Raw genomic sequence first — 17988 nt, 5'->3', positions numbered from 1 at the left:
TCCTATGAATACCCATTCGAGTATCAATTACATCTTCACTCCCTCCCAGCGTTTCTCTCTGTCTGCCTGCCTTTTGCTTGCCACAGCGCATCAATTACTCACATAATATTGATATTTAAGGCCTTGCCACGGATCTTGGGCGTATGCCAATAGGCATTTTATTGCCCATATGGTTTGTCTACGCTCCGGTTCTATAAATCTCAACAGTGTGCCCGACTCGCCCCCTTTGCTGGATGCCCTTCAATTCCTTCAACTCTGGCAGCACTTTGAACTCAACGCCCCAACATCCACGTCCATTGGCTGTTGACTGTTTCTTCTTATATGTGTTTGTGTTTTTTTTTTTGGACTCGGAACTTGTGCTCAAGGTCCAATGCACTCTCACGTGCGATTGTCACACCACTTGCTGGCGAGCGAGTGCCCAAAAGCCTGGGGCTGGGGGTCCGTCCGTCCAGCTCCTTGTCTGGCTCTTTTGTTGCCGCGCTGCTGTGTAAAGTGGGGAATGTAAAGTTGCTTGCATTAGGCCAGCTACAAGCCGCCAAAGCGGCCCCAAAAGACTCCAGTCCGAGTCCAAGTCTGACTCCGACTCAGTGCGAGTCAGAGTCGGAGTCCTAGCCATTGCGACGACAACGACGACGGCGACGACGACGACGGCGGCGGCTCACGACTGACACGGGGTATTTGCATATAAAATTGGTAATATGCAAATATTTTGATTGTCTTTGACTTTGTGCGCGCTTATAAAGAATCTTTGAGCTCGGGTCGCAACAACAATTGAGCGCACAGTTGGAATTCTTGGATTTTGCTGGGGCCAGCAGTCAGCAGTTAGCAGTCAGCAGAGAGCACAGAGCAACCAGCTAAAACTGGAGCAGCAGCCAGAGACAAAGAGACAGACAGAGAGACAGCCAGGCAGACACTGAGGCTGGCTATTCAGGCTACTGTGCGAGCAGAAAGTTGTTGCAATCTTGAAAAATTGTGTATTTCGGAACACCTGTGTTCTGTCTGCGCACTCATACTTAGCAGATGCATATTTCTCGAGAAACTCGCGCATAGGCTATAAAATACAGATTTTACTCTTTTTGGCCAGCGCATCCTATGCAAATCTTGAGCATGGAGCAGCCGAAAAAGTGTTTCGCCCATGGGGAATTAATTAGAGTTTGGGGCGAGGCAGGCGCTCGTTTAGCGCTACTCCCCAGTCCACAGTGCCCAGTTCCCATATAAGCCAGCCGAAATTTGTGGCAGACACGGCGACGACAGCGGCCAGTGGCCAAGTTGTTGTTGTTGTTGACAAAAATCGAATTGAATACAATGCGGCGGCAATGGAGCGGGCTTAGAAGATGCTCAAAGAACCGGTCGAGCGTCCAATCGAATAATGTTTGCGCTGCACGATCTGGACAATGGGCAGCAGAGTGGGAGTTTACCAAAGAAAGTTATTAAATTTGAATTAGAAAATAAGGCATATAATAGAAAATATTTATGTTAACTATTGAGTTTCATAAGGCGAATCTGCTGTAATTAATATTTAAATATATTTATTTTTGAAGTGTGTAAAATGTATCAATAAATAAATAAAGTTGAGAGAATTTTTAGCTAAGTAAAGCAACTCGTTTAATTTATTATTATATTATTTATTTATTATATATAGATATTATTTTGCACTATATATTTCTACAATAATATATTAAATGTTGTAATACAATAAAAAGTTGAGAGAATTTTTAGTTAAGTAAAGCAACTGATTTCAAAATGTTTATCTAAAATAAAATAATTTTGTATTAAATTATTTATTTACAGATATTATATATGTCACTATATATTTCTATATATTTTATATTTAATATTAATATTATTATATTATTTATTTATTTTATATTATTTTTTATATTATTTATTACTGTATATTACCACCTACTATATATTTATTATTACTCTATATTTATTTATTTATTAGAGATTACCATTTATATAAAATCAAGACTAACTCAACCCCTCATTCAAGGATTATTATTATTTTTATTATTATTATTTATATTGGATAAGGTTACTTACATGTAGAACGAATTTCACTACTATTAATCGAATTTGACTACCGATATTCATCCAGCTTGTGTCACTATATCTCTGTAGACGTACTAAGATCAGCCATGATCAACTATGATCATAGCTATAGAGCTACATTAGACTTTCATCACAGTATTCCTAGCTATATAGAGCAGCAAACAGTTATCTAATACCGATCAACAACATGACCTACAGATTCAACAATCAATATTGGCCCATCGTTTACCGCCAGCACCCCAATCCGCTCCAGCTGACTGCTGTGGCTACCTTTTGTGCCCCTCTGCCTGCGCTTTGGCGGAATGTTAAATGCTAAAAATGAACAAATAATGACGAATGCCGGCAGTCGCCGTCGCCGTCGCCGTCGCCTTCGTCGTCGTCGCTGTTGTCGTCAGTTCCGTGCTGGCCTCACCTTCGACTCCGCCTCCTGCTGTAGCTCCTGCGCCCGGTTCACTTTGTCGTTTGTGGCAAAAGCCGCGCGCGCGCGATTTTCGCTGGAAATGCATTGAGAGAGCAGCGGAAAAAAATGGAACGTCGCAAGATTTATGCGCGCGCCATTGCGCATCATAAGCTGTCAAAATGCTTTTTCGGCGATTTATTAGCGCAAATTGAGTTTTAAAAGAAGCTACCGTGGTCCAACCGGGAACTGGTCAATACTGCTCAATGCTGGTCAATGGGCAGCTGCTCCGACTCTCCCTCTTGCCTGTATATGTGTGTGTGTGGTTGGCTGGGACAATGCGCTAGAGTCAGATTTATAGTTGGTAGCAGCCGGGCGACAAGTGCTAAGCGGCTTGTCGTAGTTGCAGCAAGTACTCCTTGTTGTTGCCGTAGTTGTAGTTGACTATGCAAAACACGCAATCTGTCTGCGTCCATCTTCAGCAGAGCAGCAGCAGCAGCAGCAGCAACAGCAGCAGCAGCAGCTCCCAGCATCCGTAGCCCGTTTGAATCTCTGATTCTCTGGCGATTGTCAACGGCCTTTTTTGCAGCTGTGTGCGCCTCCGGCTTTTGCCAAATGTAAAAATCTTCAGCCACAGCGGGCAGCAAGAGGGAGAGCGAGAAGGGGAGTAAAAGAGCAAGCGAGAGCGAGAGAATGGGCCTGTAAACATGTCAACAAATAAATCGTCATGTAAAAATGGCATTTTAAATTGTTTTTGACATTTGTACAGTGGCTGCCAATGAAAATGAAATGCGGACAAGAAAATCTTGAGTCTGCCAGTCACTCAATACCTGAGTTGGGGCAGTTACTGGATATTGGTAAATATTTGCGCCGATGCATCGATGTGGCGATGCTGGGATGCTACGAGTATCGGCATTATAAAGCCTTTGGCATCTCATGTTGACATGAAGATAGTTATGTGTTGACAGTTGTTGCCTGCGGACTGCGCAGTGGCCAACATTATTTCATTTACATTTTGGAGACATTATATAACTCATTGAAGCGCTGAAGAAATTTGGTAAATAACTTTCTAAAATGTTAATATCAACTGCTTGAAATAGTGCGAAAGGAAGTTCAAGAAATTTACCTAAAATATTTAAAGAGCTTAGTTAAGTGATGGAGCTTAGGGGGCTCCAGCAGCATAAATAAGGTATTCTTTTATGTATTATGTTATGGCTCCATAAATTTATTTTCATGTTTTTAGAAATGTACTTTATAGTACTCTAAATATGAATATTTTATTATATTTAACATAATGTAAAATTTAATGACAGCAAATAATAATATTATGTTGCATTGATTACATTATTTTCAATTTATTTATTTATACATTTATTTATTATTTATATTTACCACTGAAAGAGTAGTATATTATAATTCATTAGAAAAATAATTTTTTTATTTTTATTTCATTTTATTATACATTAAAATCATGTGCTGAAAAGCTCTTTCAAATTATTTATTGTATTGTTATTCATATTATATACTGAAAATTTATTATTCATGAAAAAACATTTTAATTATAATTTTTATAATAACGAAATTTATGTAGTCAACATGAAAATAAATATGTAAATATAAATATATATTCATTCCAAGACTTTGTCAAAACTTACAAAATAATACCCATTATATTCTATGCAAGGAAAGAGCACACAAATAACTTGGCTTCAGCAGCAACTACAGTTAATAGCTGTACTTGCCCGCATCGATAGCCGCAGAAAATTAAGCATACGCCACATGAGCCGATTTAGCTAGGCAGTTGGCAACCACTGCCTGTTTGCCCGCATGCTCGACTGGCCTGCTCATTTATCAAGCTTAAAGGACTTGAATGTAAATGTTTGCCTATGTCGCACTCTCATTACGAACAAGCATCGCTGGCTTTCTTTTTTGCACACCAACACACATGAGGAAAAACCGCAGAATACACACACACACTCACCCTTGGCGAAACGGAAAAAATACTTGCAGGAGAGATGTAGAAAAATAAAGTCACATAAAATTAATAAGCAAGGACGAGCGCGTCCTGGCAACTTGCATGTGCGTTGCTAACATGCTAAATTATTGCAATATGAATTATGATATTAATTTAAACGCTTGGCTCGCCAGCCCGTCGCTTATTAATGTGACATGTAATGTGCCTGTTATTACCTTAAGATTATGATTACTTACCAACGCACCTCTGAGGGGGAGCAGCAGCAGCAGCAGCAGCAGCAGCAGGAGCAGGAGCTGCAACTACCTGCTGTGCTTGGCTTGTGCCTGGGCGAAATGTGTGGCATTTTCATTTAAATGGCTGCCCCACAAAGTAATTGAAATGTAGCCAGAGAACTGGACCAAAAATTCAGCTCAGCCTCTCGTTCGCTTGCAGCATCTGCAACTTGTTTGTCTTGGCGACACCTTAAAGAGTTAACCACTCGCGCTGACTCCGACTCTGACTCTCTGCACAGCAAGCGGTCTACAACTTACTTGCTGTCGTTGTCGTTGTCATCATCATCATCATCATTGGCATCATCATCATTGACTCTTTTTATTTTTTGTCGATTCGTGAGTTGATTTCCAAAAGTCGCGCCTAAGTGGCCTCATTTTGACATCTTGCTTGAAGTTGGGGCACTTGCAACTGGGACTGGGGCCCATGGGCAGCTGCGGAGGCTCCACTCAAGTTAGTGATACATGGCGGACATTGTCTGCAATAAATACTTAATGCTTACCAAAAATATACACATTAAAAGTCAAAGTCCCGAGGCAGCGGCAGCCACATTGACGTCTTCATCTGGGCCGTCTGGCGGTATTCATTGCCATTTTTGGTATTTCAATTAAATTTTTTTATGACAACATCAAAACTCTATCATAATTCTAAAAGTCCTGACATGAGCTTTGTGCCTTTTGTCTCAGCGCGCTAAGCAATGCGAGGCGATGGATTCTTGGCCTCAAGTTATTCTTGGCGATTTTTTGTTTGTTTTTGTAGCGAAGAATTCCTAAAGAGTTTTGGCAGCGAGGGTGGTAAGCCACAATGCGGCTAATGGATCGAGACTTTGGTCTATTAGCAAACTGCTTTTAGTGAGTTTTTTAAAAACAATTTTTACTTATATTAGTTTAAGTTTCTTTTACAATTATTCATTTTTTATTGCTACAGCTACCTGTCTTAGTTCTTCTTTTGCATTGTTGGCAACTGTAGGCGCTGCCCTCGCTCTGGTATATCTTTTGTTTTTATTATTACCTTGATGCTTTTTGTCAGTAATTGTAATGGCTGAAAGCCTGGCCAACCACTTAAGCTTCAGACTGTTTGCCTCTCTGTTCAGTTTCTTGCTCGTTTAATGATGTGTGAGCCTGGAATTTTGCGCGCGGTGCCTGTGAAGTGGTTGCCAGTGGTTGCCAGTGGTGCCGCGTCTCGGTGCCGACCAACTGACTGGCATACCAATTTATAATTTCTTTTAATAAAGTTGACATTCAGCCAGGCCCAAACGGCCTGCTGCTGCTATTACTGCTGCTGCTGCCTATATATACTCCTCTTATTGCTTTTTTTTCGTCTGGCCGAGTGGATCATGATCGCAATAGTGTCGCCCCGCCTCGCTTCGGCTCGCCTCGCATCGCCTTCTCAAAAGGTGTTGAACTTGTCGCGCCTGGCATTTTGGCACTTTCCTTTGAGCCAGCAGCTCAGTCCTTGGCCAGTTATCAGCTTGCAGCTGGAAGTCGTCTAACATATGCGATGCACAGCAGTCACCCTATGTATGCAGAGTACGCCAAATGCCTTCCGCTAAAGCCATTTGTTTCATCCGCCCGCCCCCCACACTCACACGTGTCTCTAAATTCCGCAAATATCCGTTATCCGTTTCCTTTATACGAGATTTATTTATTGTGCCTATCAGCATGTGCAAATCTTTAAATTTTAAAAATAAAAGAGCGAAAAAAGAAAAGACTCCAAAGAATGCGGCTGCCACTTCCGCTCCAGCCCACACCAGCTGCCCCGGCCAGTCGAGCGCAGCTCTTTGACCATATTAGCACCCAATTCCGATTGCCAGCTATGTGCGTTTATCTCTTATGCACCCAAACGAGGGCGAGAGAGGGAGATAAATGTACATAAAAAAGAATAGAAAAACCGAGTAAAAATCGCTTTAAACTAAGCACTTTTAGACCGCCACAACTTTGTCAAGCGCACATAACAAAGTGTTATGGGCCTTCTCTAACACAATGCGGCCGTAAAAAATACCCATTCGACGCACACCACTAGACCACCATACTATGCACACATACACCTAGCTGGCACAGTGGTGCAAGAGTGGTAAACATTAGTATGGCTAGATTTGAAAACAAGTTTTATATATTATTATTATTAAATATGTACTTATATATAAAAAAAAAAAGTTTTCTAAAGAAAAAAATAAATATGTATAATATATTAAAATCTTTTATTTTATTTTTACTTTATTGTGCTGCATTTCCCTATCACATTTAATATAAAAAAAAACTTTTATTTATGCAAGTATATCTAATGAAATGATGACTTCAATTTGATTCAAAATAAATTTATACAATATGAATTAATACATTATTGAAGAATGATAGCCAGAAATATAAATATATATTTATAGCTCAAACCCAAGAAATATAAAAGAAAATAAAACACAAAGAACCTCTATGAAATATATTTATATACACATACATATGTATATTTCGTTATACTAGCATAATTTATAATTTTGTCTAAATATTAAATTATATAATACAAATATTTTTTAAAATATTTTTATATTATTGCTATATTATTATTATTATTATCAATTTTATTGTTATAATTTTATTATTATTACTATTATTTTTATTTGTTGATTCGTTCATCTTTATATGAACGACAAATGAAAACTCCAAGATATTTCATTAGACATAAACTTATATAATTTATATCCTATGTTAAGTTTTTCCACATACTCTGCACCACTATGCGCCAGTCACTGTCACCGCAGTGAGTGTGCTAGAGTGGGGTGGGGGAGCCTGTTGGGGTAGTGTGAAAAAAGTACATTTTTCAAATGTAACGCTTTTCGTAGCATGCTTAGCGGGGCGGCGAGTGAAAGTCGTTGTTGGCAGCAACTTTGAAGCGAGGGCAGCTTGGGAGTTGTGTTGTCATAGATATATGTACATAGAAGTGTATGTGTGTGTGTGTGCAGCTATCATTGTAGCTCTATGCGCTGTGTTGATTTTTATAGTTTTGTCTAGCAAAACAGTTGCAGATACTAAACCCACAGTTTTTTGCGGTCGTTTTGTTTTCTGGACCATTTGCGTTTTGCTCAAGTATTCTGTGTGTGTGTGTGTGGGTGTGTGAGTGTGAGATGTGTTTGTATGTTGTTTGAGCGTTAGCATCAAGTTGTAAATTTGGCGATTAGCACCCCTTTGTGAGTTGGTCATGTGGGGCAATCTAACAAACAGCCAAAAGGCTGGGCAAGATGCGCGCCGTCTGATAAGTTTGCTTGAAAATTAGCATAGGCCGACAACGGCTGGGTCTGCAGCAGCAGCAGCAGCAGCAGCAACAGGAACAGGAGCTGCCACTGGATGCATTGAGCAGCCAGCGGACACTCAAAAGCAACAAACGGCGATGATCTTGTCGCTGCTGCTGCTGCTTTATGAATAAAACATTTTGGCTGGGTGAACGTGGTCCACAGTAGCAATAGCTGCCGCCTTGGCATCGCAATTGAATCGAACTGCGAACTGCGGCTGCAACTGCCAGCAGCAACAGCAACAGCAACAGCAACAGCAACAGCAGCAGCAGCAGTTGCTACAAATGTTTTACAAGCTTTTCAGCGCTTCGTTTTTGTTGTTGTTGTTGTTGTTGTTGCTGTTGTGTGCCATTGTTGTTGGTGTTGGAGCAACAGTTCCCGGAAACAATTCAGTTTAAAAAGTGCAGGCCCGCTCCAGCCGCTCCGACTGCCAGTCGCAACATTATGAACATGGCCAATAAATCGTGAATTGTTCGAATGCTCGAAATGTTGCATGTTTGATTTCTGCGCCACTTGCATTTAGTTTATGATATTATAACCCGGACAACGTTTGACATTTGGCGCTCTTTATTTATGATAACAGCCAAACGGTTTCCACACAGTCACTGTCGCAGTCGCAGTCGCCGTCGCAGTCGTCGTCGTCGTCGCCGTCACTGTTGCAGTTTGTCAGCATTTTGTCGTCAACTTTCGTTGTGAGTTTCGCTCGTTTCTTTTTGTGCGCGACCCAAAGCTGGAGGCTTTCAATTTTTGCGAGTAAAAAGTGCGAGACAGGCCATGAAATGAGTCTTAAATATAAATATGTATAGCTATAAATGTATGTAAATATACTCTATAATCACCGCAGAGCTAGAGCTCGCCCATTAAGAGTCCATTGCCCCTGCAACAGCTGCTCAAATGTCTCACGTCCCAACAATCTTTGCTATCTCTTCAAACTTGCCTGCAGGATATATGGGACACGATTTGTGGGCGTGGATGCAGTGAGGCATGCTCGCAATCGCCGTAGATGCCGTGTCGGGTGGTTAGGGTAGCTGGTAAATTGGTTTAACCGTGTAACACACTTGCCCGCAAGCAATAAAAAATATTTATATATATTTTATATTTTTTATGATTCTTTTTTTAGTTATTTGCCTGCCGGGCAAAGCCCGTTAAATGAGCCGCGAAAATAGTTTCCGTCGTTGCGTCTTGGAAATTGCTTGCCACACGGCAGAGCAGCAGAAAATTGTGAGTTTTCATTTGAGCTGTTCAACTGATTGAGCTGCATAGGGCGTTTAGTATAGGGCAGCAAGTAGAAGACGAACGAATAAGACGATATCTACAAAAAATTCAATTTTCTTTATATTTAAACTAAATAAAGAAATATGTAAGTTAATAGGTTTAAAAAGAATATGAGGTCAGCCAAGTTTCAGCTATGTGTGCAGGTAATCAATTAACAAGTAAGGTAAAGGAATATTTAAAAGTATTTAAATATATGCATTAAATAAGCAATTTATGTTATATTAATTTTACAATGCTCCATATACTCAACATTTTGACAGAAAGAAGAAAAATTTCGATAGAGGTTGAAAACTTGATACACTTCATAGCAAGTCTGAGAAAAATTGTTAGGCCTATCGAACCACGCCTTCTTGCTTTTAAGCAAAATGCATATACCATCAGCTTTAATATATTTGAATTGATTCGTTAAATCATTTATTTTAATATTTCTTATTCATATTGAAATTGATTTTTGTTATTAATTGTTAATAAATTTTCATCATTTATATCGAACGAATAGTCGAGAATCGCTAATGTATTCTAAGGATTCCCAAAACAATAATATTCCTGTTTTTAAAATATTAAAAATATAAACACATAGTAATATATTAATAGAATATAATATTTAATATTTACTTAATGTAAAATTCTAAATTAAAAAAAAAGTTCAATAATTTAGATTTATTTCAGATTCAGCAGACCATATAGAATAAATTACTTGCAAAATATATCAGCTTTGCCTCCCAACTGGCCCTTCATCATTTCACTCAAGCACCTTATATATACAATATTAAAATTCTATCGTATCAATCTTTTCCATATCTACTATAACTTTATATGTCATAAGCCATGTCTCGACTCCAATCAAAATCCATCTTCAATATAATTGAAGTTGATAACATTGTTGCCGAACATATGAATGTCATTTGCAATTCAAAATCCGAATTTCTCCCCCCTTTCTGATTAGCCCATAATTTTGAGTTACCTGTAGGCCTGCCCACGCCCATATTTGATTTAATTAAAACTCGCGCACTCAACCGTTGAGAACTGAAATGCAAATGAATTGCAAAACCAAATAACTAAAGCGAATCAATCAAGCGTGGCCCCCAATTGGCGAACACTTGCCGCCGCCCCCCAATGCGGGAGAGTTCCGTTTATCGAGCTGCGTTTCTCTCCGATTGATTAGCTTTCAATGGCTTCGAACTTCCGCCTGAAAATGAAAATGTTTATTAAAAATTTTCACTTTTACATACATTTTGGAATTTCAGCAGCAGGAGCAGCAGCAGCAGCTGCGCCTCCTGCTGGCTGAGTAACCACACCCAATGCGCCGCCATATGGCGCTAGCCCCGCCCCCGGTGCGCTCTATGTACTGCGTGGGTAGTGTAGAGTCGTCTCGCTCGCACTGCCAGCTGATTGGGCGCAGCAGCTAAACCGGTTTGTGCCCGTTTCGCAAACCGCTGGCCAATGCCAAGGAGCAGCCATGTTTCAGTGCCAGCTGTGCGGCTGGCCAAATAAGAGCAGCAACTGTTGTCTCTTATATACCACATAGACACAGCCAACTGTCGGGGGGCTCTGGGTGGTCTGCGCAAGTGCTCCACTTGGGCGGCAACTCCAGTTCGCTGCGTTGCTCAGCAGTTGTCCAAATGTTTGTGCACAGATGCTGCAAACAGCGACCAAAGCGAGGCAGCGCCCACGTTCAAAGCATGCTCAAAGAGGCTACATCAACTGCTGAGTGTCAGCTGCATTGATTTTGTATACCCTGGCCAATGGAGCCCCAGAGAAGTAGTTAGGCATTCACTACTGTTCTAGTTGTTAAGAGAGTATTTCTCTATAGGCGAGTATGGATATCTAGAATAAAATATATACATAATTATATATGGATATAATCTCTTTTAGATTCCATATAAAATAAAAAATTCAACTGCTCCACAAGTAGATTTCCATTTAAAGATTGCAAACTATAAATTATTTAACCTTTTTTTTTTTTTTTTTTTTTTGAAAAATATATACATATATTCTTCATTCACTATATTGTTGTTCCATTTCGTAATTGTACACATTATATATTATGTATTTTTTTTTTTTTCGCTATTTCGGGACTAACAATTTTGTATTTTAGTTCCAGTTCTTTTTACTGGAAGCACACTAACAACATTACAGTTTTCTATGTACAAAAAAACCTTTTCGTTCTTGGTATAAGTTTGTGTGGGTGTGTATAAGTATGTGACAATTATAAAAATGATTAGGATATATCAAATCAAGTTAATAATTCAGAAAAAACATTCTTCAAATAACACTTAAAAACTAATAACGCGCAACGTATTGAAACCATTTCGGGAGGTCCATCGAGAACGAGATCTTTCTCTCTTCGCATCCTTCACTTGGTATGATGTCCTAGTGATTTCGCAGCGCTTCATTGATGACCCGCAGTATATCGATTTGCAGATCCGTGAATGCCACCGGCTCCAGTTGTGCATTGCGTATTTTCATGGCAACGGCCTTGAAGAAGGCCCCGATTTCATCCTCCTCCGCAGCCATAGAACAGCCGCCGAGCGGAAAGACAGCCTGACTAGATGTTGATGGTGTATTGGCTGTGTTCTGATATCGTGTGCTGGTCGACGTGGGCGTAGTCACTTCCAGCTTTTGTGTATAGTCGCTAGCCGTTTGTAATTGTTGTTGCAGCTGCTGCGGCTCCAAGCTGCTGCCCGTTTCATTAAGTTGCTCCGATTTGGTGAGCGCGTTCGTAACGCTTTCTACGGTCATATAAACCGAATCCTCATCATTTTCATAGTTAACTACATGATGATGCTGCTGCTGTTGTTGTTGTTGTTGTTGTTGCTGCTGCTGTTGCTGCTGTGATTGCTGTTCTGATGTTGGCGTCGTGTCCATGTCATCGTTGTCGTTTTCATCGTCCTCATCATGCACCACATCGCCATTTATATAGTTTTCTATATCCATCTCATCATAGCTGGCCACGCACAGCTCACTGGGCTGCTGCACTTCCTGTTGTTGCTGCTGCTGCTCCATTGTGACGGCCAGCTCGGCTTTGTGTGGACCCGTTAGCGTTGGCAGTGTAGATATATTTAATTGAGATGAACTGCCAGGCGATGTGTCCAAGTTATTCGTCTGTGGCTCGGAATTCCGCAATGACGATTCGTCCATATGCTCCTCAAGTTCACCAACAGAATCATGTTTGGGCATCAGCATATTCAATGTGTCTCCGTCGCTGAAAAAATAAATCAACAAAACATTATCCATAGAGGATACTGTCTCTGAATATATCGAACTACTTACAGTGACTTTTGCTGTATATATTTCTGCAGAAAACTTAGGGAATCATAGTGCTTCCATCGAGATGTCACGTAACCATTCAGCTGTGTTTTCAGACGCTTGTACTCCCGCGCATATTGGTCCCGCAAAGCCTTCCATTTTCCCCGACACTGCTTGACTAAAATTAGATATGAACTATTATATAATACAAATTATACAAAGTTGTTTTGCCTAACCTGGCTTTTTAAGCTTGCGTGCTATCTCATCCCAGACTTCCAACTTCAGTTTGACATTGCGATAGTTTTGATTGCTATAGTTGTAGATCATATCCTCCTGCTGTATCAGCATGATTAGCTCCTTCTCAAAGTAGCTCTCGATATTAAGAAATGTGTGTATGGGATCATCGTCCTCCTCGTCGGCATTGTGCGTGGAGGATTGATTCACAACGCTGCCAACATTCACACAGTCCACAAAATCATTGTACAGCGTGTCGCTAGCCGCCTGATTCGGTGTCTCGCAGGTAACCGTAATAGATGTGGCTGAGCCAACGTCATTGCCACTTGCATCGGTCAAATAGTTCCAATTGGTATCCTGCTGCTGTGACTGCGGCTGCTGTTGCTGCTGCTGTTGGTGCTGTATAATATGGCTGGCTATAAATGCGCTTAGACCACGCGTTGTATCCGTTTTCTTCTCAAGCGTTACTGCGTTCGAAGCTCCTGTTGTTGCCGTTGTTGTTGTTGCTGGGACAAAACTACAAGTCTCCAAGAGCGAGCCACTTCTATCCTCGATTTTGATATTGGCAAATTTGGTCGGCTCAGCAGACATAGTCAGATTTTGACTGCTGCTGTTGCTATTGCTAAACGAATTGTTGTTGGCATTGTTGTTGTTGCTGTTGCTGCTCGTGATTGTTGTTGTTGTGGTAATATTCGGCAGCGTCATAGCCGTCAAAATACCATTGGCATTCTGGGAGCCACGAGAGCGATAGCTAGAATGTATATATAGATAGCTACAGATAACATGTATAAATAAAACAGAAATTCACTCATTTTACTTGCGTGCCAGCGCATAGGGACGCAGAAAGTCGAGTTCCTTAAAGTATTTCCACTTGACGGTGCCTTTGGTATTAGCTTTGGCGCGTTTTAGCTCACGGCAATATTGATCTCTCATTGCCTTCCATTTGGCCTTGCATTGTGCATCTATTCATGGATTCATTTAGTTTGAATTCTATTTGGTTAAAATTTAATATCTAGTTTACCTGTCCAGCCCACGTGATTCGCGATTTCACTCCATTTCTCATCCTTGCTTTTTGTGCTGCGGTAGAGCGGATTTTTGGGATTGTACAGCGCCTGCTCCTGGGCTACCATAGAGATGAGAATCAGTTCCTTGGGTATATCAACCACACTGTCGCAGAGGCTGTCGATGCTGCTGAGACTTGCAAGCTGTGCCTGGGTGGAGACGCTACCAAGCGTTTCCGTGTGCTGTGGTTTCTGTTTTAGCAATTGGTTCACATCCCCGGCTTTGGCCATGTCCGTGCCCATCAAACTTTGACTTCCAAAGGGCACCGAAATGCGTTTTATGTTTACCAGCGACTCAGTTTGTTGCTGTTCCGCCATATGCGCCACTTCACTGGCACATTGCAGTGTTTCCATAATGCGCGTAAATCCTAGTACCGATGCCTCTGCTCCATTTTTGGCGGCTGACGGGTGTTGCGTTAGCTATTAAAAATATAAGCAATTTCTTGTGGTCCCAAGATCTTTTTGTGACTAAACAGCTGTTAAATGGCACGCTTAACATCTGTGTGTTGATGTCGATTTTCTATCGATATTAATCGAGTGCGAAAAATATTAATAACGAAATTCGAAAAATGTTAAGCACAATGATGCTATGCAACTGTTATTCATTTTATTTTTTTTAAATTATTTGATTAAAAACAAACAATGATATATTTTAAAATCAACTTAAATTGATTTCGACTGCAGACTAACCGTACGACTGAGGAGTGAGGAGCACGGCTGTTAACAATTTTGTTACAGCGCTGCAAGATGCTAAGTTTTTAGCAATTGGCAGCACTGCTCAATGGGCATGCGCGAGTGTGTGGTTGCAATACGCGCGCAACTTTTGGATATTTCCTCAAAATTTGTATTTGTTTTCGCCTAACGAACTAATCCAATTAGTTAATTGCATTACCGTCTCAAGCAATGCTTTGAAATCATCATAACAGTGTAAGTTAAATATTTATTTCGATTTTAGTTTACATCGTGGCGCGTGCTTGGTTGGTCGACTGTGCTGTAACGGATATTTGAAATATTTTTTCTGTCGCAGTTATTTAATGCGCAATCATGCCGAAAATTGATCCAGAAACCCAAAAACTTTACGACGAGATCAATGGCATGATACAAAAGTTTAAGGTGAATCTTTCTAAAATGAAAAAAGTATGTAAATTAATTAATTGATATTTTGAATGTCGACAGGATGACCAAAAGTCAAAGGCGGATTGCACATTGGCGGACAAATGCGGTGACATGAGCGATGTGCCCAAAATACGTTTTTCGTCGAAAAAGATTTTAAAAGGTCACATCAACAAGGTCAACTCGGTGCATTTTGCGGGCGATTCTCGCCACTGTGTCACTGGCTCTTTGGATGGCAAATTGATCATTTGGGACACTTGGACAGCCAACAAGGTGCAGATTATACCTTTGCGCTCCGCCTGGGTAATGACTGTGGCATTTTCGCCATCGGGCAACTTTGTGGCCTGCGGTGGCATGGACAATCAATGCACCGTCTACGATGTAAACAATCGAGATGCATCCGGAGTGGCCAAGATGGTTAGAGAGCTAATTGGCTACGAGGGCTTCCTGAGCTCATGTCGTTTTCTGGATGATGGACACTTGATCACGGGATCGGGTGATATGAAAATGTAAGTTGAGATGATATCAATTATATAATTCATAATGAACGTAATTATATATATGATAACAGCTGTCACTGGGACTTGGAGAAGGGTGTCAAGACAATGGACTTTAATGGCCATGCTGGCGACATTGCTGGCCTCTCATTGTCGCCCGATATGAATACGTACATAACCGGTTCAGTGGACAAAACTGCCAAGCTGTGGGATGTACGCGAACAGGGACACAAGCAAATGTTCTTTGGGCACGAGATGGATGTGTCGTCCGTTTGCGTAAGTTTGAATCAGTTGGCTTTTATTTTGTATTTCTGCTCGATACCTGGTCATTAATTTTAGTACCACCCAAGTGGCTTTGGCTTCGCCTCCTGCTCGGAGGATCAGACAGCGCGCATGTACGATTTGCGTGCCGACCAACAAATCGGACTCTATGAGCCGCCCCAGAAGAACACGGGCTTCACGTCGTGCGGTGCGTATTTGCGTTCTGCTTTGCTCACTCTTCTCTGGTTTCGCCTTGACTTTAGAAAATTTTTAATCTGATTTTGTGCCCATTAGCTTTATCGACCAGCGGTCGCTACATATTGTGCGCCGGCATTGAGGGCAACGTTCACTCGTGGGATGCCATGAAGCAACGGCACACAGGTAGGTGGCAGAACGTCGATGGTTTCAATTCGCCTACGACTTGTATTGATTTTTGTTCATTCTCACCTCGCTCACTCTCTCGCTCTCTCCCTCTATCTTCAGGTACACTGTCTGGGCATGAGAATCGAATAACTTGCATCAGCCTGTGCCCCAATGGCATGTGCCTAGCCTCGACCAGCTGGGATCAACAAGTGCGTCTGTGGCTCTAATTGCAGAACGATTCGTTTTGCTCCACACTTGGTTCAATATGCATAGTTTATTAGCATTATTATTATCAAAGACCAAAACAACAACTAGCTTTGTAGGCTCTTACACGGCTTAATACCCACATGATATCAAAAATAAAGTGCATGAAAGAATAATTACCAAAGCTATCGACTTTTAATTTAGACTAAAAATGTGTTAGTAATTGATGCATAAAAAGGTCAAAAAGGCCTATCAGTAATTGGTTAAATAATAGTTCAGCTTTGAATTGAACATTTTAATATAGTTAAAAAAAAAACACGTAAAATTCAAATAAATACGATTTGCCATCTATTCTCTATTCTCCCTCTTAACTCTTTTCCTTGATCATTTGGTGGTAGGGATATTTCGGTATAAACGATTCTAGGCGCTGATTGCGCTTCAAAGCGCATTCCTGATAATCCATCCACTTGTTATACTTCTTGTTGTGGCACATCTCTGACTTGCCCTTGATGTACATGTCTCGCCGCAGTTTCAAGTAGAAAGCTTGACTCGTTTGCTTGTGCTTATAGATGTGTCGATCTCCCCATCGCACCACCTTGAAATTTCCATGCGGAATGGTGGAGCCCATGCAAACTGTGCTTAGTTTGCCTCTGGGATCATACAAGCGTTTGGGATTTGAGACGACATTGATGTGGACATAGGGCAGACTCTTGGTGAATCTGGTGTCCAGAATTCGATTACCGAATGTAACGGGCCAGGGATTATATACCCAATGGCCACGATGATCCTTGGTTAGCTTTGACATTTGAATGGAGTCCTCGGTTTGCCCTGTCGTAGAGGCTGGTTGGGTAACCTTTCCTTTTGATGAACTGCCATTTGATTGGGGACTCGTAAAGAAGAAATGTGCTTTATTTTCAAAGAGGTGATGGACGCCCATATTTATCGTAGAGCCATTTGTGGCAGCTGACATCAGTTGAGAAACCAGTTCAGGTATATTGAATATCTTGACAACATATAAGCAAGCATACATATATATAATAGAAATCTATAAACACTACCAGACTTACCAATAAGCTTATCAATAAGTAACCATATAAATTTCGCCTGTTCATCTTTGGAGCTGTGTTAATTAAGCCTAAATGAATGTATATATATATATATATATATATATTTTATGTTCAGTGTATAAATGGGAATTTCCTAAGTTTAAAAGACTTCTATTTCTGACACGTGTGTTTGAAAAACATGCTTCTGTATATCTTTAGTATATTTAAGCCATGTGGATTTTATTTGAAATAAAAATGTTGGCAAAGCTATGTTGATAATTCAATATATATAATGTAGTATCATCTATATATATAATGAGAGAAGACTAGTAAGGAGTGTCCAACTAGAAGGTTCTTTGAAGCCAATGCGATCTTCGTTTTCTTTGGTATAAAAAAAAAATAAATAAAATGGCATCAATAATAAATAAAACTTGGCGAAAATTTGATAACTCTAACTCTGAAAAAATCTAAGAGTTATGATTAAGATCAAAATACTTCTGCCTGTTAAATGCATTTTAACAAAGGCATAAGCTCTTTAGTCCAATTTTTAATAGGATCAGGACAAGCAAAGAATATGAAGTTGATATGAATAGAATATATATTGAGATTGTTTGAAGGCGAAGAACTTTTTACTGGGTTCAAACAATCCCAATACAGTTTTTCTTTTTTAACTTTTTTCTAAAATTAAATGAAAACTACAAACAA

At 40.3% G+C, this 17988-nt stretch overlaps 3 protein-coding genes across 4 annotated transcripts; 1 reads left to right on the top strand and 2 right to left on the bottom strand.

Annotated features, from left to right (window-relative positions):
* Nucleotides 1-11247: 11247 nt before the first annotated feature.
* Nucleotides 11248-14315, bottom strand: LOC149269266 (uncharacterized). Its single transcript, XM_089466852.1, has 5 exons — nucleotides 13760-14315; nucleotides 13556-13700; nucleotides 12741-13489; nucleotides 12529-12682; nucleotides 11248-12460 (listed from the first exon to the last, which is right to left on the bottom strand). The coding sequence occupies exons 1-5, from the start codon at nucleotides 14151-14153 to the stop codon at nucleotides 11629-11631; spliced, it is 2274 nt and encodes a 757-aa protein (XP_089322978.1). The 5' UTR covers nucleotides 14154-14315; the 3' UTR covers nucleotides 11248-11628.
* Nucleotides 14316-14742: 427 nt separating this feature from the next.
* On the top strand, nucleotides 14743-16421 carry Gbeta76C (guanine nucleotide-binding protein subunit beta-2). The gene is made up of 6 exons (XM_089466853.1): nucleotides 14743-14912; nucleotides 14976-15421; nucleotides 15484-15685; nucleotides 15749-15878; nucleotides 15965-16051; nucleotides 16154-16421. Exons 1-6 carry the CDS (start codon nucleotides 14844-14846, stop codon nucleotides 16258-16260), a joined length of 1041 nt encoding a protein of 346 aa, XP_089322979.1. The 5' UTR covers nucleotides 14743-14843; the 3' UTR covers nucleotides 16261-16421.
* On the bottom strand, nucleotides 15044-17579 carry LOC149269264 (uncharacterized). Of its 2 annotated transcripts, none has more exons than XM_089466855.1 (2): nucleotides 17305-17579; nucleotides 15044-17200 (listed from the first exon to the last, which is right to left on the bottom strand). In XM_089466855.1, exon 2 carries the CDS (start codon nucleotides 17172-17174, stop codon nucleotides 16605-16607), a length of 570 nt encoding a protein of 189 aa, XP_089322981.1. In that variant the 5' UTR covers nucleotides 17175-17200; nucleotides 17305-17579; the 3' UTR covers nucleotides 15044-16604. The 2 variants fall into 2 exon arrangements, with proteins under 2 accessions (XP_089322981.1, XP_089322980.1); XM_089466854.1 differs by having other exon boundaries at nucleotides 15044-17240; nucleotides 17305-17578.
* Nucleotides 17580-17988: the final 409 nt, after the last annotated feature.

Source organism: Drosophila arizonae, chromosome 4, assembly GCF_054131065.1.
Source record: "Drosophila arizonae isolate 15081-1271.41 chromosome 4, UAZ_ARI_1.0, whole genome shotgun sequence".
In the NCBI taxonomy this organism is placed as follows: domain Eukaryota; kingdom Metazoa; phylum Arthropoda; class Insecta; order Diptera; family Drosophilidae; genus Drosophila; species Drosophila arizonae.
This window is presented reverse-complemented; position numbering and strand designations above follow the sequence as displayed.